The sequence below is a fragment of the Rhinopithecus roxellana genome, chromosome 1, assembly GCF_007565055.1.
Source record: "Rhinopithecus roxellana isolate Shanxi Qingling chromosome 1, ASM756505v1, whole genome shotgun sequence".
In the NCBI taxonomy this organism is placed as follows: Eukaryota; Metazoa; Chordata; class Mammalia; order Primates; family Cercopithecidae; genus Rhinopithecus; species Rhinopithecus roxellana.
The window spans coordinates 126,913,838-126,937,032 of NC_044549.1; the positions used below are offsets into that span (position 1 = coordinate 126,913,838).

At 53.7% G+C, this 23,195-nt stretch overlaps 1 protein-coding gene across 5 annotated transcripts; it reads left to right on the forward strand.

Annotated features, from left to right (window-relative positions):
* Positions 1-315: 315 nt before the first annotated feature.
* On the forward strand, positions 316-23,030 carry PLCD1 (phospholipase C delta 1). 5 transcript variants are annotated; one of them, XM_010357260.2, is made up of 15 exons: positions 323-520; positions 10,001-10,165; positions 13,754-13,982; positions 18,886-19,015; positions 19,114-19,345; positions 19,982-20,183; positions 20,270-20,414; positions 20,492-20,641; positions 20,734-20,892; positions 21,114-21,273; positions 21,386-21,502; positions 21,908-22,086; positions 22,177-22,309; positions 22,379-22,528; positions 22,668-23,030. In XM_010357260.2, the coding sequence occupies exons 1-15, from the start codon at positions 487-489 to the stop codon at positions 22,751-22,753; spliced, it is 2,271 nt and encodes a 756-aa protein (XP_010355562.1). In that variant the 5' UTR covers positions 323-486; the 3' UTR covers positions 22,754-23,030. The 5 variants fall into 5 exon arrangements, 4 of the variants coding, with proteins under 4 accessions (XP_010355560.1, XP_010355562.1, XP_010355561.1 ...); XR_004057331.1 differs by lacking the exon at positions 323-520 and adding an exon at positions 5,379-5,726 and having other exon boundaries at positions 21,908-21,983; XM_010357259.2 differs by lacking the exon at positions 323-520 and adding an exon at positions 5,379-5,726.
* Positions 23,031-23,195: the final 165 nt, after the last annotated feature.

Here is a 23,195-nt window from a genome sequence, read left to right on the forward strand (position 1 = left end):
CAGCAGCCCGGCTGGGCGTGGGACCTTACACGATCCCTTCCCCGGGATGACGCCGGATTCTTTCCAGCATCACCCCGACCCCAGCGAGGCGCCCACAAACAGGGCGTGGGGCCCGGCCGCCCGCGGTAATGACAGGGCCCGCGGCCCGTGGGTGGCGGCGGCGGAGGAAGCTGGAGGGATCTGGCTATTTCTGGTCGGGGCGCACCCGCTGGCCCGGGCCAGGGTTGGCCAGTCGTCCGGGCCCCCAGCTCTGCCCTCCCTCTCGCGTCCCCACGAGGGGGCGGGGAGAGACGCGGGTTGGCGGGCTCAGGGGGCGGGGGCGCAGGCCGGCGGGGGCGGGGCGGTGTCCCGGGACCACCCCCGGCCTCCTCCCACCGCGATCCATTCAGGTCCCTCCACCGCACTCTGTTTGGACCCCAGGCCGCCGGTGCTGTCTCCACTCACGTAAGTCCCGCGGTGCCCCTCCCGCCGCGCCGCCCGTCGGGCATGGACTCGGGCCGGGACTTCCTGACCCTGCACGGTGAGTGCCTGGCCCGCGCGAGCGGGAGACCCTGCAGGGGCTGACGCCTGGAAAGCCGTTCCGGGCACTGGCCAGGGAGCCCCCAGCTCCTTCGGCCGCCTCCACACCACCCCAGGCCCTCCTCTCTGCTCCTTCACCGGACTGGGAAAATCTCAGCCCCCGGCTCCCTGGGTGGGACTGCCGGGCACGACCCTGGGCGTTTCCAAGCTTGTCCGAGATCTAGCCTGGGGGGTGGGCGGGCGGTACGGGTCTGAAGACTTCTCTCCGCCTCGCGGACCCCCTTGTCCTGGTCATGAAAGTCTGAGCTCTACGATCCCGCTCGCACGGAGGGGCGGAGAAGGAAGGAAACAGCATCCGAGAACGACCAAATTCTCCTTGCCCCATCCGGGCCGCCCCAGAGGCTCCCCAAAGCCTGGGCGTGCCTGGACCGCGTCAGGCCGCGCGGGTGTGGAGGAGTAGGGGCTAAGGGGGTGGGGCGAGGAGGTGTGCAAGGTTAACCGTGGTCGGGCCGTGCAGCCTTAACTGCCCAGCGCAGAATAGTCAGCGATGCCCAGGCTGGGAGAAGCAGCCTGATCCCCTCATCTGCAATCCTCCTGGGGGGACAGGGCCAGGTCTCAGCTGGAGCTGCCTGCTCCATCCTTTGTCCAGCAGAGCTTTGTTTCCTCTGATAGGAGCCAGCTCTTTGCCCTTTCGCTGTCCCTCCAGCGCCAGGGAAGCCTGGGCTCCTGAATGCAGATCTGGAGGCCTTCTGGGAGGCAGGAGGATGGGGAGGGTAACTTTGACTGGGCGCCTCTTTGCTCCAGGACAGGCACTCACCCACTCTTGGTGAGCCTGCCCTCCTGCCCCTCCAGATCACTTGCCAGCTCAGCAAACTCTGCTCCTTTCATACCAATTACTGCTTTACTGTATATCCCTCACTTTTTTAGTACCCTTGGGGTTGGAGACTTTAGTGGCCACCACCCATCCATCTAAACTGTTCATGGACATAATAGATGGGAAAGAGAAGGGCAGAGTCTTCTAGCCTTCCACTAGAGTCCCCCTGGAATTTAGAGGTACTTAGAGATGTTCCCATCAGCCAGCAGCCTCCAGTCTATCTCGTGTTCCCCAGTTGGCACAGACCCGGTCCTCCTGGCCCAGAGAGACCTTGCTCTGTGCCCAGAGCTGTTGCTTTTACACCAATAGCCTAGGCTCCTTAAAGCCACCTTGTCTAGATGAGTCATGGAGTCCCTGCCCCTTCCAGTGCCCCCTCTTCTTTCTTCAGGCCAGTGGTGTCTTTAGTGCGCCTGCCAGACTAGCAAGAAGGGAGGCTGGGCAGCTGAGAGGACACAGCAGAGACCTCTGCTTTCTCTCTGACACAGCGTCATTCCTTGGCTCCTGTTGGAACAGGCTTCATCCTCAGTGCCTGTGCCTTTGTTCAGTTTCTCTCCTGAGGCAGCCCTGGTATCTTTTCCATGGAGGAAGACACACGGAGGCTCAGTCAGGACCTCCCAGTCCTGTGGCATAGGCTTGGCTGCCCTGGCCCACCACATTTGAGACCAGTCTCCCAAATGCCTAACTCAGTCCAGCCTTTCCTGAAGGGTTGACATGAACACTGTGACCCCAAACTATTTTCCCTGAAGGCCCTGGCACTTTTGGCTCATCACCCAAAATTACCTCCTCAACTGCCATCTGTCTACACTGCAAACCAGACAGGGAAATAAGAACCTGTCAAGGAGGATGGTTGGTGGGAGGGGGTGGTCACTGTGCCCTGTGCTGTTCCAGGTTGTCTACACTTGCATTGGAGAGTCTGTATCTGTTTCACAGTGTGGGTGCCCCAGCACTGGATGTGCTGCCGGACCACACTCTCTGGCTTAGGGCTCCACACTCTCTGGAAGGAGCCCAGAGGGACTCCTCCTATTGGCCTGGGGAGCTATGGTGCTCACCTAGATGTGACATGTCCCTTCTGTCCTCACCCCAGATGCATGCAGAGGTAATGTAGTTTACTGGCATAGATTCTGAAAGCAAAGTACCTGGGTTCAAGCCTTGGCTTTCTCATCTCAGACGAATCCCTTGACTTCTCTGTGTGTCAGTTTCCTCATCTGTAAGATGGGGGATAATACCATCTACCTCATAGGGTTGCTATGAAGATTGAATGAGATATCTACACAGCAGTTAGAACAGTGCCTGGTACTCAGTGAGAACTATGTTCCTGCAGGAGTCCCCCTCCCCAAGTTTCTATGCCTTATGAGTTGCCATCTATAGTTCTTTGGGAGATAATGGGGGCATCATAAGGTAGTTCCTAGTCAGGGAAAATAGGACCAGAACTAGATTCAAGAGTGAGCCAGCCAGCTCTTTCTAGTGCCTCTGAAGCCCTCAGACTGATACGACAGCTTCCATTCTCCTTCCTTCACCTACTTCCTCCACTCACTATGTCTGGACTGGCTTCTCTAGCAGGTTCCCCGAGGTGCCCAAAAGGACATCACCTCCCAGGGCCCTCCCCTCACTGAACACCTCCTACATACACACTAACTTTTCCTACACCCAATCCCTTTTGCCCACCGCCCCCCTGCCCCGCGACAGGTGCCATTTGTAAAAATAGAAAATAGAGGGACCTCATCTTGGCCCCAGGAGACCTGGGCTCCAGTCCTATCTTTGCTTCTACTTACTGTGGGTCTGAGAATCATCCATGGGATAGCAATACATATTTCACAGTAGGTGTTGTGAACATAAATACCAATGGGCATAGGAATTCTAGGTTGCCCCAAAACCAGTCCTCCAAGAGATGATGATTCCAGAACTTTTAGTAAGTTGGGGTGGCCAGCTCCTCACCTACGTATGTTCCAAAGCTGTCTGTCCCTAGGCTTCCAGGCCCATGCTACACAGGCACACACTGATCCACACCAATCTTAACTTTTTGTGCCACAGACCACTTTGGCAGTCAGGTGAAGCCTGTAGACCCTTTCTCAGGATCATGTTTTTATTTATTTATTTATTTATTTATTTATTTATTTATTTATGAGACAGAATCTCACTGTCACCCAGGCTGGAGTGCAGTTTGCACCATCTTGGCTTACCGCAACCTCCGCCTCCCGTGTTCAAGGGATTGTCTTGCCTCAGCCTCCGGAGTAGCTGGGATTACAGGCGCCCACTGCCATGCCCAGCTAATTTTTGTATTTTTAGCAGAGACGGGGTTTCTCCATGTTGGCCAGGCTGATCCCAAACTCCCGACCTTAAGTGATTCTCCCACCTTGGCCTCCTAAAGTGCTGGGATTACAGGTGTGAGGCACTGCGCCTGGCCAGGATCATGTTTTTAAACACAGAAAATAAAATACATAAGAATTCAAAGGAAGCCAATTATTTTGAGATGTTATTCTATCTACAGGTACTTGAGGGGTCTTTGGTCTGGTTAAGAACCCCTGCACAGTTTCTCCATAACACAGGCTCCCTTTGCACTCTGCTTCCTCTCTCCAAAGAAGAATAACTTTTCCGTGTTCATATTTCAGTTCATCTACCTTGTCCATCTATTCACCTTGCTAATGATTTATTCTCTCTGGTATGACTTAGGCAAGTTACTCTGCGCTTCAGTTTCTTGTTATTACTGCTGTGCTTGTCTATGCCAATAACCGGCTTTGCCAGTGACTCACTGTCAATGCTGGTGACTGGAGCTGCAGTGAAGCGAACTGGGGGAACTACTCAGAGGCTGAGAGTAAACGAGTGAGTCAGGCCTCTGGGTGGTGTCCTGACCTTGGCACACAGTAGGGGCTCAATAAATAATTACTGGGTGAATGAAAGGGAATTTGTGATGTACACGAAAGGACCCACTGTTCCCGAGCATATTGGCAGCAAAGTTTTGTGCAAAGTTACAGTCGTTCTCATGTATTCATGAAAGCCAGCTTGGGTTAATGGGCTCATTTTAAGATTAGCATTTTTTCAAGAATTTCGTTTGCATCCGGCACCTTGGGGACGATCACTTTGGTGGTCAAACCGAGAGAAGCAAACAAGCCCACCTGAGGTTCACAAATGAGGCAACAGCAAGCTGAGTCGTAATGAATTAGTTGAGCAATTGAAGTAACACACTTGGGGGGGCTCGGTGTCTGGCCCAGGCTCTATCCTCGGTCCCGCCTGGCCTCGCTCCATTCAGGTCCCCGCTAGACTGCCGCCCTCCTCCCACTGGGACTCCCCTCAGCTCTTTCTCCCCAGACTCAGCCCTTCGGTTCTGCGCCAGCCTCCAAGGTGGCCTTAGAATTGGCCGCTCAGGCTCCCTGGTCAGACTCCGCCCACACTGCCTCCAGGGCCCTGGCTCCGCCCCCGCACCGCCTCCAAAGCCGAGGGCCCGCCCCTCCCTGCCTGGACACCGCCCTTCCAGTGCGGGATCCTCCCAAGCTCGCCTCCTGGGCCCCGGCCCCGCCCCCGGACTGCTTCCTGGGTGTGGCTCTGCCTCCACGTCGCCTCTGGAGCAGAGGCTCCCGGCCTGAGCTCCGCCTCTGGGCCTGACCCCTCCCTCGTCCCCTACCTTGGCTCTGGTCCCGCCCCCAGTCCGTTTTCTGGCCTCTGGCCCTCGACACAGATTTGCTTCCTGGGTTATGGATTTGTCCCACTACGCCTCCGCGGGTCCCGGCACCTCCTCGGTCCCGCCTCCTGGGTTCTGGATCCACCCCCTATCCCCACCCACGCCTCGACGCTGCTCTCTCACCACCTCCAGGGGGCATTGTCCCACACCTCTTGGATGGCCCAGCCTTTTGGGGTCTGACTCCGCCCTCCCTTAGTCCAGATTTTCTTCTCGTCCCGCCTCCTGTGTTCTGACTCCCCCCACCCCCACACTTTGCCTGGGTTTCCCACTCGCCTCACCTTCAGGGGGCATAGGTCCCGCCCCTCGTGGACTAGCTCCGCCTCCTATGGTCTGACTACCCCCCATCCCGGATTTCCCTCTCGTCCCGCCCCTCCGGAGTGAGCCTCTCCTCTCGAAGTCTAGCTCCTCCCTCCCACTCCTGGACTCCGCTCCTGCTCCCCTCCAGGGCGACAGTTCCGCCCCCTAGACCAAAGCAGTGGGTGTCGTGAGCATAAAACACTGGAGGCAGCACTCACTGTCCTGGATCCTGCTCCACGCAGGCAGGGGCACTGTGGAGCGCCATGCAGTGCCTGGGGATCCGGAGCCGGAGCCGCTCCAGGGAGCTCTACCTGCAGGAGCAGAGCCTTAAGGTGGCGGCGCTCAATGGACAGAGGCTGGGTAAGGGGCGCAGAGCACTCTGAGATCTGCGGGGAATGGGCAGGCAGCTGGAGCAAGACGCCGACCACTTGTCCCTTAACTTGGGGCCTTTTGCCTTGGAGTCTTTAATTGGACATGTTTAGTACTTATGTGAGTGTGTGGCCCACTGTGGGGCAGTGTTTGCAGTGGTAGCACGTCGGGGTGAGTACTAGGGTAATAAGACACCCCTTCTCATGATTTAACTCAGCCCTTCCAAAGCTCCCCATCCCTTGTCACCTGATGCCCTCCTGTTTACAAATTTCTGAGGCACTGAGTGTGTGGCCTGGTGTGTTACAGGTATGACTGTGTAACCAATGAGGTGATCTGCAAGAGTTTGTGCTTCAATTTGATCCTGTGCGAAAGTGTGCCTGTATGTGATGAGTGTGACAGTGGTGATCTAGCATGGGACCCAGTGCCGACTAAGTAGTTCTGTCACGACTGTGGTCTGTGGTGGGGCAGTGTGTAATGATGGTGATGGTGTGTAATGTTGTGAAACAAAGTGTGTGACATTGTGGCACTGAGGGTGGCTGCTTGTAACCCAGTGTGACAGCGTGTGATCTGTTGTGATACCGTTCAACTGAGTGTGACTGTATAACCAGTGTGACAGTGGGTGACCCAGGGTGACTGAGTGGTTTTGTCATTCCGTTATGGTGTGTGTGTTATATGGATTTTCTGATGTTCTTACTCTGTGGCAGTGTATCCCTTCACAGTGGCTGCATAAAGTTTCATAGTGCTGACCCTGTGGGTAAGCTACCTGCTTCTGAGTCCTGACTCCACTATGCAACTTCCTTGAGCCTCAATTTCCTCTTGTGTAAAATGGGAATAATGACAGTGCCTTCCTCAGAGGGTTATTGAGAGAATTAGGTGCATGTGCTAAGAACAGTATCTTATTTAAATATTAACTATTATTATGGGAGCCTCTATCATCATCATCATGTTCTGGCACTGTATGTTGTGTGGCTATGCGTGACTAAGTGTGACACTGTGCAACTCCCTGTGACAGTGTGTAATTTTGGGGGGCAGTGTGTCATTGTGTGTGGCTCATTGTCTCTTTGAGGTTGTGTGTGTGTGTGTCTGTGTATTTGTGTGGCCATATCTGTGTAGCTCTGTATCGCTGTGGGTCCCAGTCCCAGTGTGTGCATCACCCTAGGTATAGGGACAGGACTCCTGGCACCTCCCTCAGCTTCCCACTGGCACCTGCAACACCCTGTATGCCCCACCACATGGCAGTCTCACTGTGCACAGCTAGCCTGAGCAGGCTACAAGGTCAACCCAGGGTCAGCTCAAAGGCCCCTCACCACCACCCTCCCACAGGAGGAGAAGCTATTAGGTTGATGCAAAAGTAATCACAGTTTTTGCTATTGAAAGTAATAGCAAAAACCACAATTACTTTTGCACCAAACTAATACTATGACTGGGTTGAGTAGGGCTGGGTGAGGGGTGCCACAGACTTTCTGGGTACTAAGGGAGCAAGGGTGGTGGGGCAGGCAGTCCAGAAGGTTCAGAAACAGAAGGGCCCCAAATGAGGCTAAGAGATGAGGGCACCTGCCCAGGTTTCCTAATGGTCCAGAGGGGTGTGGCTATCGCCTTTCTGGAATTATCACTCTGGAACTGATATCCACCTTTTAGAAACTATTGTTGGCAGCTGGAGGTTTATCTCTGCCTGACTGTAGATAGGGCCACAGCCTGGCTCCAGGACAGGATGAGTATGTCATCTCTTTCATGGTGTTTTCCAGAACAGGAGGGTGGTGCTCAACTTCTACTTCCTGGCTCCCAGCACATCCCCATATGTGCTGTCAGCAGTGGCTTGCCCTGATGTATGCCCAGCAGGGTGCTGGCAGAGGGTAAGGAGATGTCCCTCTCAGCTTTAGAGGGACATCAGTCTTAGAAGGGATAGTGGAATTCCCCACTGGAGGCCGGAGGTGGCCCTGTCCTCTGGCAGCCTGGGAACTCCCTTCTCCCTCCTCTTGTCTCAGGCTCCTCAGACACAGTCAGTAGTTGGGAATATTCTATCAGAGCCCCCTTCTTTTCCACTGGGACTCCCCTTGGGCTAAGAGGGAGCTGCTCACAGTAAGGCAGAACAACTCATCAAGTGGGTAGACAGACCTGGGAGAAAGGTGGAGGAAGGTCACATCAGACTGTCACCCCAAGGAGGCCCAGGGATGCCTCCCCCACGCTGTTATTAGCCCAGTGCTGATGGGGGAACAAAAGCAGAAAGAGGGAAGGGAGTTGCCTAAAGCTATAGGAGGTGGATGTTAGCACTGGCCTCTGTTCTGACTCGAAGCAGGAGACTGGGGAGGGCTAGAGATGTGTGAGCGATTGAAGGCTGGGGAAGTGGTCCAGAGGGTTCTGTGAGCCCTGAAGATATGTGGGACAGGCTGGCTGGAGGAGGGGGCATGGATAAAATGGGAGAGGCCATCCATTGTTGGGGATCTGGGCTCAGAAAAGAAAAGGCCTGTGGCTTTGTGAGGGCTTTCCCACATAGGCTTAGGCTTAAGACCCTCAGACTAGACACTTGAAGTCCGGAGGCTGCCACTGTGCTGGAGCAAAGGACAGAGATTGCTGATGGGTCACATAGCTCTGGGGAGAGAAGTGAAGTGGCTGATTGACTCTCAACAGAGCTGGCTGCTGGACTATACGTGGCTAGGGTGATACACGCACACATACGCCCTTATAGATGTTTCTATATTACACCAGTGGGTTACTAAGGGTTGGGGTCACTTTTATCAACTTTATCAGTTGGTGCAGGACCTGCTGGGTGGTGAAGGCTCTGGCATCCTTTTGTGCCTCCAGTCTGGGCCTGGTAGGACTGAGGGCATCGCATCTTTGGGAGCCCACGGCTCTGAGAGCAGCAAAAGAGTGGGGCAGTACTGGGGCAAGCAGCCAGGTTCCTCTCTGTGGGCTCTGGGACAGGACCTGTTCAGCTTCGGAAAGGGATGCACTGTGCCTTAAAGCTGCTGTATCCTGGCCAGGCGTGGTGGGTCTCACCTGTAATCCAAGCACTTTGGGAGGCCAAGGCGGGTGGATCACGAGGTCAGGAGATTGAGACCATCCTGGCTAACACGGTGAAACCCCATCTCTACTAAAAATACAAAAAATTAGCCGGGCGTGGTGGTGGGCGCCTGTAGTCCCAGCTACTCGGGAGGCTGAGGCAGGAGAATGGTGTGAACCCGGGAGGCGGAGTTTGCAGTGAGCCGAGATTGCGCCACCGTACTCTAGCCTGGGTGACACAGCGAGACTCCGTCTCAAAAAAAAAAAAAAAAAAGCTGTTGTATCCTGAGGGGTCCCAGACCCTGGGCACTCTGAGATGGGGCTGGGGCAGCGAGGGACAGGGCCATCCCAGCAGGCCAAACACAGGCTACAGTGGACTCATCTGTCTCTTCTTGGGGCAAGGATCAGAGATCCACCATGTGGGCTCAAGTCAGAGGTGGAGGGGACAGCAAGGGTAAGGGTGGCAGAGATGGGCACAAGGGTCCCACAGTAACCACAATGTTGACACCAAGAACCCCAACTGCCATTAGCTCAGGGCCTGCACAGATTCAGGCATCATCTCATTGAACCTAGAACTTCCCGTTGAGGTGGTTGCTATTATTATCTCCATTTCATAGACAGGAAAGCAGAGGCCCAGCAGCATGAAGTCCCTTGCCCAGGTCACACAGCTTGTTGGGAAGGGCACCTGAACCTAGGCACAAATGATTCTGGAGCTATTGGAGTTGGGACATCGTTTGGCTCCATGACGCTCTGGGGTCCGTTTCCCTCTGGGGACCGTTTCCCTCTGTGTCTGTCCCCCTTTTGTCTCCCTGCTTTGCCTAACCTTTTGATCCCAGCTTCCTTCAGTTCACTCTGACCCCTAAGTGTGACCAGGAGGGGCTCACCTAATCTTTCAAAACCATCTTTCAGAACATTTCTTAGGGGCCTGGTCCTCTAGGAACCAGGGGTTCTTGAATTAGCTGCCTTTCTTTTGTTCATTCAGCTGTGGGTGGTAGGTCACAGTGTATAAGTATGGTCTTGGGTGGGCAGGTGTCCTGTTTGCATGGTCACCTTAGCTGGCAATCAGGGACGACTTCCTGGAGGAAGACAGGCACTGGGAGCAGGTTGGAGCGTGGGTGGAGGAGGGAGGAGTAAACAGAGCTGAGGATGAGGCTGGGTGAAAAGTGGGCTCTGAGAGGGTCCAGAGGTGGGCACGGCCAGTGAGGGGCCTAGGGCATCAGGGAAACCAGCGGAGAAGGTGGCATCTTACTGGCTTTGATCCCCAGGCCTGCAGGATGATGAGGATCTACAGGCCCTGCTGAAGGGCAGCCAGCTCCTGAAGGTGAAGTCCAGCTCATGGAGGAGAGAGCGCTTCTACAAGTTGCAGGAGGACTGCAAGACCATCTGGCAGGAGTCCCGCAAGGTCATGCGGACCCCGGAGTCCCAGCTGTGTAAGTGCCCTGGGGTCACAGGGGAGGGGATAGAGTGTGGAATTTGCTCAGGTCTGGGTAAATATAAACGTCACTCATGGATCAAAACCACAGATGGGGAAACTGAGGCCTGGCCTGGTGGGGCATAGGTCATTTGTACAACCTGGACAGGCAATGGGGAAACTGAGGTTGGCTGGGGTTGGGGAGCGGGGCCAGTTAAATTGCCTGTTGGGAAATTGAAGCCTAGTCTGGGTTGGGAAGGGCAGTCATGGAACGAGGACCACAGATGGAAATGGCAAAGCTTTTGAGGGATGGGGATACTTAACCATGACCACAGATGGGGACAGCCAGGCTCAGAAGCAGGGAGAGAGCTGGACGGTATTGCCTGAACTCACAGGTTTCCGCCCAGGCATTTGTGAGGAGGGAAATTGGGCGGATTAGGACTCCAGGTGTGGTGAAGGCAAAAGCCAGGCCCAAGGTCCAGGCAGATAAGGTACTTCTGGGGTTGAGTGGCCAGGGTGGGAGCTGGGGCCGCAGGAGGCAGCTCCTTCCTGGGACTGGAGCTGCAGGAGGGGTGTTAGGGCAGAGCAGGACTGGGACACACAGACAGAGGAAACTGCTGGGGAGCCCTTGTGGGTCTGAGAGCTTTCTGGAAGCTTCTAAAAAGTCCAAGGAACCCAAGTCTCAGGCCACAAATAGAGCCTCCTGCAACGCCTCAGAGAGAAGAAAGCTCTGCTCACTTCTGCCCTTTAAGGGAGAGAATTCCCTAAAGATCCTATAAAGTGAGATGTCTTCTTCTATACCTTTACTTGGTGAGGAAATTTTAGGCTGATGCTATACAATTGAACAATGATGGAAATGTTCTGTATCTGCACTGTCTAGCATGGGAGCCACTAGCCACTTGTGGCTATTGATCGAGACCTTGAAATGTGGCTAGTGTGACTGCCAAACTGAATTCTCACTCTTATTTAATTTTAACTAATTTATATTTAAATAGCCCCAGATGGCTGGTGGCTACTGAATTAGTGCATATAAATCATTGCAGCCTGGGTTTCATATAGTCAAGAACCCTGGAGATCCCTCGCCTGTTCTCCTGCCATTGACTGAGGTGTGGGTGGGGAGATGGGGGCAGGTCTATGGGGAGTGAGACTGGACAATGGGTGATAAGCCCAGGTAGGAGGAGAGCATAAGGAAGGGGAGGATCCACCCACCGAGGGTGGCCCAGGAGGGTGCCTTTTACCCAGAAAGGGTCTGCCTGGCCTCAGGATACTGGACAGGACCTTGAGAAGGTATGGCCTGGCAGCCTGTAGCCTGTGGAGGGGCTGAAGGTAAGGCAGGACGGGAGCAGGACCAGTTGCGGAGAGCCTTGGGGCTCTCCACACAGTCCTTGGGGCTGTGTGCCATGGAAGATTTCCGAGCAGGGCAGGGCAGGGGAGGGTCTGAGGGGTAGGGGCTCCAGAACATTCTGAGGAAACCACACACATACACGGAGCCCCAGCTCAGCCTGCTGCCACACAATACAGGAGTGACCGCCTGACCTTTTCTCTGTCTGTGGCGCCAGACAGGCTCCTTCGTGGGGCTCTTGCCCTGATATGGGATTTCCTGTTAGATGCTGGTGGGTGGGAGCACAGTGAGAACGAGATCTTACACTCTGAGCCCTGGGGGTTCCTTGGAGCCCACCTACCTACCGATACATATGCATGACTCCCAGTGTGTACCTAGCTCTTGGGAAGCATGAAGCGGGAGACGGAGGAGTGGAAGACCCAGGCCTTTCCTTGCAGGAACCACATTTGGGCTGGCGAGAGGAGGACCTTGTATTGCGACAGCTGTGAGCAGATGGGCAGGAAGGGCATTGCAGGCAGGAGGCCCAGTGTGAGCCAAGGTGCAGGGTGAGGAGGAGGAACAGGCACGAATGGGAGGCTGAGGGGCTGCGTCCTGCCAGGAGGAGGGGCTGCAGGGAGCCAGGTCCAGGGTCAGGGAGCCAGGTGTGCACAGGTATGGAGCAAGGCCTGAGGGGGCTTTCTGCCAGTCAGACGCCTGAGACGGGTCTCGTGCTACGCCTGCTTTGTTGGCTGCCTCCCTTCTCTGGGTGAGCGGTGAGACTGTTGTCTTCAATTGCTCTTTACCCTCTGGGAAACAGAGGCCAGGTGAGGCAGGCCTGGAATAGCCTCCCCTTCTGCCCAGTTTTCTTTGGCTCTGCTTCCAGCTTTTTAAGTCTCCCCAATCCTGCCACTACTACCCACCCCCATAACTCTGGTTCCCAGAGGCCAAAGGTGTTATCAGAAGTGAAGGCATCTGGAGTTTCTCTCTGTGCGGGTGAGGGCGCTGGCCTTGGGGGGTTCCATGGCTCAGGCTTCCTGTTTTCATTCCTGACCCAGGCAGCTGCAGCTGCACCCTGTGTGTGACCGTGTGGGTCACCAGGGGCTGCAGGCAGAGGGATTAAGCAGTGCTATCCTCTGTCCCTGAGATGGCCCTGGCTCATGTGTCCCACTCCTCAAAGCCTGCAGCCCGGGCTGGCACATGGTACATTTGTGGGCACTGCAGGTGGCTAGGAGGCCCCTGGACACTCAGAGTGGGTGGGCACAGGGAGGGACAGGTGGACTTCAGCTAGAACCATCTAGGAGCCTGGACACATGGATGAGGATGGCTCAGGATGGGGGCATGGCAGGGGCAGAGCCTGGATCCTGCTGCTGGGAGGTGCAGCATGAGCCTGGCTGGAAGAACTGGCTCCTGGCCAGGCCATGGAGGGCACATTGGAAGCGGGGGTAGACAGGACCTGGCATCTCCCTGACGCTTGAAAGGCTGGGGTGTGAGGGGAGGGCCCTCCCCTTGGCTTTTCTAAGGGCAGATTGATGTAATCTCTTAGATCCCTTCAGGGCACCCTCCAGTTTGCCTCTTGGGATTGGGGAAGGCAGAGTCTTCCTGTATCCCCTGCCAAGGGGCTCCCTGAAGTCAGGATACACACAGCTGCACAGAGGGCATGACTCTGTCTCCTCTCCCATTCAGGGTTTCTCCCTCTGTCTTCAGCCTTCTGTCTATAGACCCCAGGGCTGGGGCTAACTGAGGGTGGTTCCAGTCTCTTGAATGTCTGGGAGAGGGGCCCGGTGGCTCTTGTGGCTTTGTCGGGTCAGGACAGACCCAAAGTCCAATACAGTCAGAAGGGTGTGTGGCCCTTCTCTGTCATGGGCCCCATACTCCAGAGTGGTCTATCTGCATCTCTAAGAGCCCTGCCCTGCCCTAGTCCTCTCCCTGGGGCCCTGTACCCCCCATCACTGAGAGAGCAGGCCTGGGGTCCCAGGTACCCTTTCCGCCGCTAAAGTCTGTCTTTCTTTCACCCTCTGTCCCTCCCTGTGCGTCTCCATTGTGCCTGCAATGACTGTGTCTCATGCTCTGGCTCCCCCTCAGTTTCTGTCTTCCTTTCTTCTTTTTGTCCCCCCTTATCTGACCTGCTGCCCCTCTCCTTTCCCTCTGGACTCAAGGCCTGAACTCTGGCCCTGACTCTGTGTCTCCAAGCCATGCCCCTCTCCACTGTGGCCTTGGCCATGTCAGGGTCAGGGACTGACCTCACAGCATTCTCTCCCTCTCTCCTCCACTGTCCCCCTCTCGCAGTCTCCATCGAGGACATTCAGGAGGTGCGAATGGGGCACCGCACGGAGGGTCTGGAGAAGTTCGCCCGTGATGTGCCTGAGGACCGCTGCTTCTCCATTGTCTTCAAGGACCAGCGCAATACACTAGACCTCATCGCCCCATCGCCAGCTGATGCCCAGCACTGGGTGCTGGGGCTGCGCAAGATCATCCACCACTCAGGCTCCATGGACCAGCGGCAAAAGCTACGGCAGTATCCTTTTGGTGGCAGTGGGTCCAGGCCTGGCTTGTGGGCACTGGCTGTGGTTATCCCCAGGGTAACCTGGGTATGGAAGGTGGTTTAGGTATTTTGGGCTGCCATAACAAAATATCATAGACAGAGGCTGGAAGTCCAAGGTCAGGGTGCCAGTGCAGTCAGAGCCTGGTGAGGGCTGTCTCCTTTGCTGGCAGATGACTGTCTTCTTGCTGTGTCCTCACATGGTGGGGAGAGAGACTAGGTTCTCTGCCATCTCTTCTTGAAAGGGCACTAATCCCAGCCCGGGTGCCCCACCCTCATGACCTCATCTCAACCAAGTTATCTTCCAAAGGCCTTGTCTCCAAATATCACGTTGGGCATTCGGGCTTCAACATACGAATTTGGTGAGTTGGGGGGTTGGGTATACATTTCAGAAGGGAAGGAGGGAAGGTACATGAAGCCCGCTTTGGTCTAGTCTGACCAGAGCCCAAATAGCTCTGGTGCTCCTGATGCTCCCTGTGTCCCCATCTGTCACCAGCATGGAGTTGGGGGTCTGGGGAGCCTGAGGGGAGCAGCCTGCTGCAATGGGAGACCAGTCTTGGGTGTTTTAATCATGTTTTCTAGAGTTACTACATGATTTCCCTCTGGGAGTTGGGAGGCCATGGTACCCTCCTGTGCCATTATTTGGGGAGTGATCAAGTTCCCCTGGGTCTGGTGTGTAGGCCAGTCTGTGGGCTCAAAACAAATTAACTTCAACATTTAGTTACACAGTGACACACTGGTTTATGATTCCAAATGGTCAGGCTTCTGGCATGTACGGATTAGGGTGGAGCCCGCTCTCTCCATTTTTTATGGTACCTTTATTGAGTATAATTCACATACCATATAATTAACCAATTTAAAGTGCTGAACCTGATTCAGTGCTTTTTAGTATATTCACAGAGTTGTGCAGCCATCACCACAATCAATTTTAGCACATTTCCATCACCCCAGAAAGAAATCCTGTACCCCTTAGCAGTCACTCCCCATTTCGCCTCAACCACCAGCCCTCGACAGCCACTTACCTACTTTCTGCCTCTATACTTTCCTGTTCTGGGCATGTTACAGAAACGGAATCATGGAGTCTTTTGTGACTGGCTTCTTTCATTTAGCATGATATTTGCAATGTTCATCTGTATCGTAGCCTGTGTCAGTATTTCATTGCGTCTAGTAATATGCTATTGTATGGATAGACCACATTTTATTTATCTCTTCACCAGGTGATGGACATTTAGACTGTTTCCACTTTGGGGCTTTTACGAAGAATGCTGATATTAACATTTGTGTATAAGTTTTGGTGTGTGTATATGTTTTCATTTCTCTTGGAGTAGAATCACTGGGTCATATGGTAACTATGTTTAACCTTTTAAGAAACTGCCAAACTGTTTTCCAAACAGGCTGCATCAATTTACATTCCCACCAGCAGTATACGAGGGTTTCAGTTTTCTATGTCCTTGACAACACTACATCTTTCTTTTTGATTATAGACACCCTGTGGGTATGAAGTGGTATCTCATTGTGATTTTGATTTGCATTTCCCTAATGATTAGTGATATTGAGCATTTTTCCATGTATGTTTATGTATCTTCTTTGGAGAAATATCTATTCAGGTCCTTTGCCCATTTTTTGGATCATTTATCTTTTTATTATTGAGTTGTAAGAGCTCTTTATATATTCTAGATACAAATCTTTTATGAGATTTATGCTTGCAAATAATTTCTCCATTCTGTGGGTTGTCTTTTCTCTTTCTTGATGGGTTTTTGTTTTAGATAGAAAAGTGAAACAGTGAAAGTGGAGAAGAAATAAAGAAGTCTGGAACTGCTTGTGATCAGTTAGTTGTAAACACCCCTACACTCAGACCAGACTCTTCATATTCTTTGAAGCATAAAAGTTTTTGGTTTTGATGAAGTGTAATTCATATACTTTATTTCTTTTGTTATTTACATTTTTTGCCATCATCTTCAGGAAGGCTTTGCCTAATCCAAAGTGCTGGGATTACAGCAGTGAGCCACTGCGCCCGGCCTGAATTCTCAATTTTACTCTGTTTGTCTAGATGTCTGTCCTTGCACCACTACCACAATATTTTGGTTTCTGTAACTTTGTAGTAAGTTTTGAAATAAGGAAGTGTGAGTTCTCTAAATTTGTTTCTGTTTTTTTTTTTTTTTCAATATTGCTTTAGCTATTCTGGGTCCCTTGAGTTTCTGTATGAATTTTAGGATTAGCGTGTCAATTTCTGCAAAGAAGCCAGCAAGATTTTGATAGGGATTATATTGAATGTATAGATCAATTTGGAGCATATTCCCAGTATAGTAATGTCAAGTCTTCTGATCCATGAACATGTAATGTCTTTCCATTTATTTATGTCTTCTTTCATTTTTTTCAACAGCACCTTATGGTTTTCCAGGTTTTGCCCTTAAACAATTTCTTTTTTTTTTTTTTTTTTTTTTTTTTTTGAGGCGAAGTCTCGCTCTGTCGCCCGGACTGGAGTGCAGTGGCCGGATCTCAGCTCACTGAAAGCTCCGCCTCCCGGGTTTGCGCCATTCTCCCGCCTCAGCCTCCCGAGTAGCTGGGACTACAGGCGCCCGCCACCTCACCCGGCTAGTTTTTTTTTTGTATTTTTAGTAGAGACGGGGTTTCACTGTGTTAGTCAGGATGGTCTCGATCTCCTGACCTCGTGATCCGCCCGTCTCGGCCTCCCAAAGTGCTGGGATTACAGGCTTGAGCCACCGCGCCCGGCCAAACAATTTCTTTAAAAGTATTTTATTCACTTTGCTGCTACTGTAAATGGAAATGTTTTCTTAATTTCACTTTAAATTTTTCATTGCTGGTGTGTATCCACTCCTTAGGGGACACATTTTGAGCCCTGTTAATTTCCTTTTCTGTGTGCTTTTGAGCATTTGAAAAACTTTTAAGTGTTATTTCTCAATGGCACATCTGCCTGATTCTGAGCTTTTTAAAAAGCCCAATTCTATGGCATTTTTGTCATAATCACACCTTTGGCAGAGCCTTGACCTTAGACAATCTCATGCCCTCAGCAGAGTCCTGCTGCCTAGATCTTAAGATCATAAAGCCATTCTAATTTATAGTGCCTATACTCAGTGAAACATTATACAGCCATTAAAGCTGTTTATGGAGACTACGCTAACACAGGGAAATAATTATGATATAATGTTACACAGAAAATGGACTACAAATGTATGATTTCCACTATTTTTGGCAGATGCATCATTAGGCAAATTAAAATCCAGAAAGGCTGGGCTCAGTGTCTCACACCTCTAGTCCTAGCACTTTGGGAGGCTGAGGCAGGTGGATAGCTTGAGCTCAGGAGTTCAAAACTAGTCTGGGCAACATGGCAAAACCCCATCTCTACAAAAAACACAAAAATTAGCCAGCCATAGTGGCATGCACCTGTAGTTCCAGCTACTTAGGAGACTGAGGTGGGAGGATTGTTTGAGGCTGCAGTGAGCCATAATCATGCCACTGCATTCCAGCCTGGGCAACAGAGTGAGACCCTGTCTCAAAAAACCAAATAAATAAATAAAATTGCAGAAAAATATATTAGGAGGAAAATGCAAATATCAGAAGCTTCTGGAGGAGGTAGGTGGATCTTTAAAACTTCATTCTAGGCCAGGCACAGTGGCTCACACCTATAATCCCAGCACTTTGAGATGCCAGGTGGATCACTTGAGGTCAGGAGTTCAAGACCAGCTTGGCCAAATGCTGAAACCCCATCTCCACTAAAAATACAAAAATAGCCAGGCATGGTAGCATATGCCTGTAATCCTAGCTCCTCAGGAGGTTGGAGCAGGAGAATTGCTTGAACCCAGGGGGCAGAGGTTGCAATGAGCCGAGATCGCACCAGTGCACTCTAGCCTGGGCGACACAGCAAGACTCCGTCTCCAAAAAACAACAACAACAACAACAACAACAACAACAAAAATTCTAACATGTTTTCCAAATTGTATATATGGGTATATATGTGGAAAAGAATAATTATGACAGAAAGCCAGGTGAAAAAAATTCAAGTTCAGAATGGTCCAGCCAAGCACAAGATTCATGTGCTGAAGGTTATTCAGCAGGTGGAATATCCATTTCTTTAGTGTTGGATATTTATTATTATATATTGTATGTTGAAAACCAGTCCAGTTGGCTGACATCTGTAATCCCAGCACTTTGGGAGACCAAAGCAGGAGGATTGCTTGGGCCTAGGAGTTTGAGACTAGCCTGGGCAACATAGGGAGACCCTGTCTCTACCAAAAAAAAAAAAAGCCAGGTGTGGTGGTATGGTGCACACCTGTAGCGGTAGAATCACTTGAGCCTGAGAGGTCAAGGCTGCAATGAGCTGTGATTGTGCCACTGCACTCCAACCTGGGCGACAGAGTGAGATCTTGTAAAAAAAAAAAGAAAAAGAAAAAAAAAAAAAAAGAAAAGGAAACAGAAAGGAAGGAAGGAAGGAAGGAAGGAAGGAAGGAAGGAAGGAAGGAAGGAAAAGAAAAGAAAAGAAAAGAAAGAGAGAAAAGGAAAACCAGAAGGATACACTTTGGAATGTTAATAGTACTTATCCCTAGGTGATAGACTATGGGGGATTTGTTTGCTTGTTTACTTTTCTGCATTTTCTAAATTGTCTACAGTGGGCCCTTTTATAGTAAGAAAATAAATGTTTTTAAAAATTTGAAAGGTTTGAAAACAAGCAAATAGAAAAAGATCCCTTAATGGGATGTAACATTTTCCTCTGAAGAGGCCACTGAAACGTGGATGTGTAGTAAGTCAGGCCTGCAGGGAGCTGTGGCTATAGGTGGCTTCAGCTGGAGTCATCCATGGCTCTGGCTGGGACCTTGGTGGGTTCCAGGACTCCTGGGTTCTTTCCTTACTTCTTGCCCAGCTGGATTCACTCCTGCTTGCGAAAAGCTGACAAGAACAAGGACAACAAGATGAGCTTCAAGGAGCTGCAGAACTTCCTGAAGGAGCTCAACATCCAGGTGGACGACAGCTATGCCCGGAAGATCTTCCGGGTGAGGCAGGAAGTGGGGACTGGGGCTGCCTGTCCATGGGGCCCTTGACCCCGGCTCAAGGCCTGCTCTGAGCCCACCCGGCTGTCCTGGCTCTGCAGGAGTGTGACCGCTCCCAGACAGACTCCCTGGAGGACGAGGAGATTGAGGCCTTCTACAAGATGCTGACCCAGCGGGTGGAGATCGACCGCACCTTCGCTGAGGCCGCGGGCTCAGGGGAGACTCTGTCGGTGGATCAGTTAGTGACGTTCCTGCAGCACCAGCAGCGGGAGGAGGCGGCAGGGCCTGCGCTGGCCCTCTCCCTCATTGAGCGCTACGAACCCAGTGAGACTGGTGAGAGCCTGACCAGGGCCTGCCACCTGCAGTCGCAGTGCCGCACTGGGCCGGGAGACCCCTGGGGAGACTGCAGCCAGAAAGAAGGGAGCCGGAGGGAAGGGGCTGCCTCAGCCAGCCCCGCGCCCCTGCTCAGCACTTTCCAGTCCCATGAAAGCCGGCAGATGAGAGACAGGGCTCCCGCATCCCTGCCCTTCCCTGGTCCTGTTTCCCTCTTAGCACCTCCTTCAGGGGGCTTTGAGAACCTCTTCTTCAAGAAACCAGAGAGATGGCTGAAAAGCAGCTGCTACTCCTACTTCCTTTTTTGTGCTCATGCTGGGCCAGCTTTGAGATGTGATAGTGCAGAGAAGATGGGGCCCTGCTCTGGAGGGGGCTCCAGTCTGGGGGTACAGAGAACGGGGAGATGACACCCTGTCCTCAGGGGTCTTAGAGTGTGCAGACAGGGGCAGAGGAGGAGACGGGGCCCCACTCTGGAGTAGCCACAGTCTGGTTGAGAGCCTCAGACTTATCCTAATTCCAAGAGCTCTGGAAGACTGGCTCAGGACAGGCAGGCAAGCGGGTTCAGAGGGCTCCTCTGTCCAGATGGGTGGGCAGCCGGAGGCTGGCTCTGACTGGCAGTGGCCTCCTCCCTCCTAGCCAAGGCGCAGCGGCAGATGACCAAGGATGGCTTCCTCATGTACTTACTGTCAGCCGACGGCAGTGCCTTCAGCCTGGCACACCGCCGCGTCTACCAGGATATGGGCCAGCCGCTTAGCCACTACCTGGTGTCCTCTTCGCACAACACCTACCTGCTGGAGGACCAGCTCGCCGGGCCCAGCAGCACTGAGGCCTACATCCGGTGCTGTCCAGGGAAGCCTTGGGGCGGGAGTCTGGGTGGGACCCAGGACGGGACTTGGAGGGTCCTAGCTGCCACCCTCCCCTCAGGGCACTGTGCAAAGGCTGCCGCTGCCTAGAGCTTGACTGCTGGGACGGACCCAACCAGGAACCAATCATCTACCACGGCTATACTTTCACTTCCAAGATCCTCTTCTGCGATGTGCTCAGGGCCATCCGGGACTATGCCTTCAAGGTGGGCGTGCCCCTGGCAGGCGAGGAATGGGATGCTAGGGGTGTCCCACCACTCCTAATGTGCCCTTGGGCCTGCAGGCATCCCCCTACCCCGTCATCCTGTCCCTGGAGAACCACTGCACCCTGGAGCAGCAGCGCGTGATGGCACGGCACCTGCAAGCCATCCTGGGCCCCATGTTGTTGAACCGGCAGCTGGATGGGGTCACCAACAGCCTGCCCTCCCCTGAGGTGTGTGGTGGGGATGTGGGATCCCAGGGGGAGGGTGGAGAGCCTGGCCGGGAGGCTAGGTGTGTCTTGACCAGTTGCCCCTCCACCCCTAGCAACTGAAGGGGAAGATCCTGCTGAAGGGGAAGAAGCTCGGGGGGCTCCTGCCTCCTGGAGGGGAGGGTGGCCCTGAGGCCGCTGTGGTGTCAGACGAAGATGAGGCTGCTGAGATGGAGGATGAGGCAGTGAGAAGCCGCGTGCAGCACAAGCCCAAGGTTTGAAGGGGAGCTGTGGGGTGGGGCAGCCCGGGCCTTCCCCACCCCCTAAACCCTGGGAGGTCTGCCTTGTCTCAGTTCTCTGTGGCTGCCACTCAGACCCTCTGCCCCGCTCTGTCTGTCTGTCTCCTTCTATCTCTCCATGCCTGGGTTTCTGGCTTTCTCAGTGCCTACCCTGCCCCAACCACTGAATCTAACCCGGGCCTCCCCGTGGCCCCCAGGAGGACAAGCTCAGGCTAGCACAGGAGCTCTCTGACATGGTCATTTACTGCAAGAGCATCCACTTTGAGGGCTTTGCCAGTCCTGGCACCCCTGGACAGGCCTTCTACGAGATGGCGTCCTTCTCTGAGAACCGTGCCCTTCGACTGCTCCAGGAATCAGGTGAGGCCTGGCTCCGCACTACTCCTCTGCTCTGTTACAGAGAGAACTGGCAGGGCAGTGCTCGGGCCTCACCAGGAGGCCTCCACTGCGACTGAATCACACCTCCCCTCAGGAAATGGCTTTGTCCGCCACAACGTGGGGCACCTGAGCAGAATCTACCCGGCTGGATGGAGAACAGACTCCTCCAACTACAGCCCCGTGGAGATGTGGAACGGGGGCTGCCAGATCGGTATGGGCTGGCTGGGGCTGGAGGAGGCCTGGAGGAGGGTTTCAGTCCCAAGGTGGGGGGCCTGGAGCCTCGAAGGCCATGCAGTGGAGCTCTGAGGACCCAAGCAGGGTCAAATGCAGGGGCTTGTGGAGCTGGTAATATCCGTCTGGAAATATCTGCCCACCAGCACGTCCCAGTGTCTGAAACCTCATTAGCACACTAGCCCTTTGATTTCTGACACGAGAAATGGAAGGTGTGGTTAGCGTGGTGGGTCACTGAGGGTGACAGGTGGGCAGCAGGCATTGGAGTGATGCTGTGCCCTGATAACTCACCATGTGACCCTAGTCCTCAGTGTACCCTGAGCAGGCTGTGCTCTAGGGCCCCAGGGCCAACCCACAGCCTGCGACTGCTCTGTCCTGCCTGTAGTGGCCCTGAACTTCCAGACACCTGGGCCAGAGATGGACGTGTACCAGGGCCGCTTCCAGGACAACGGGGCCTGTGGGTACGTGCTGAAGCCAGCCTTCCTGCGAGACCCCAACGCCACCTTTAACCCCCGCGCCCTGGCTCAGGGGCCCTGGTGGGCACGGAAGCGGCTCAACATCAGGGTACGCCGGACCCAGGAGGGATAGGTGCCGATGGGCCTCCCTTCCCCGCTATCACTCCTGAACTGTCCATTGTCCCCTGCCTTTCCTCAGGTCATTTCGGGGCAGCAGCTGCCAAAAGTCAACAAGAATAAGAATTCAATTGTGGACCCCAAGGTAACAGTGGAGATCCATGGCGTGAGCCGGGACGTGGCCAGCCGCCAGACTGCTGTCATCACCAACAATGGTAGGTGCTGGGCCCGGGCTGGGCTACTAGGCTGGTGTCATGCTGTTGATATGGTGCCTGTCCCTCTAGGTTTCAACCCATGGTGGGACACAGAGTTTGCGTTTGAGGTCGTTGTGCCTGACCTTGCCCTCGTCCGCTTCTTGGTGGAAGATTATGATGCCTCCTCCAAGAACGACTTCATTGGCCAGAGTACCATCCCCTTGAACAGCCTCAAGCAAGGTGAGTGTCAAGAGAAGGGGACGGCCAGGTTGGCGGGAAGCAGGGCCTGGTATCTCTTGGGCTGGGGCTGGCTGTCCCTTGAAGCATCCCCCGAGTGACCAAAACTCTCTGTGTTCCCTCCTGCCTGTCCACCCACCAGGATACCGCCATGTCCACCTCTTGTCTAAGAACGGGGACCAGCATCCGTCAGCCACCCTCTTTGTGAAGATCTCCCTCCAGGAGTAGGCTGGAGGAAGCCAGGAGGGTCCCCCCTGAGTGGGCTGGGCCCTCTGTCTGCACGTGGGGACAGGGCTGGTGTGGCTGTTCCCAGCCTCTTGCTCAGAGCTAGGCCCCCAAACTGCCTTCAGCTCTAACATAGTGTCTGCTGCTGCCTCCCTGGGGACCAGGAGCTAGCCCAGTCCCTGGAGCTGTCCTTCATTCCGTTAGGAACAACACTGCAGCCCTCTCCACCCTCTGGCCGGCCGGTGGTCAAGGGTTTTTATAAAAATCACGATAAGATTAAGCCTTGTGGTCTCTTTACCTGGATGCCAGAAAAATCCCCTGTGAAGCGTGTGTGTGTGTGTGTGTGTGTCCCCATGTCCTAGAGTGCTGGAGCCTCAGCACCTCACTCTCCACCTTCCTTGCACACAGTTGAGTAGGGCGGGGGGTATCTGGAGAGACCAATGAG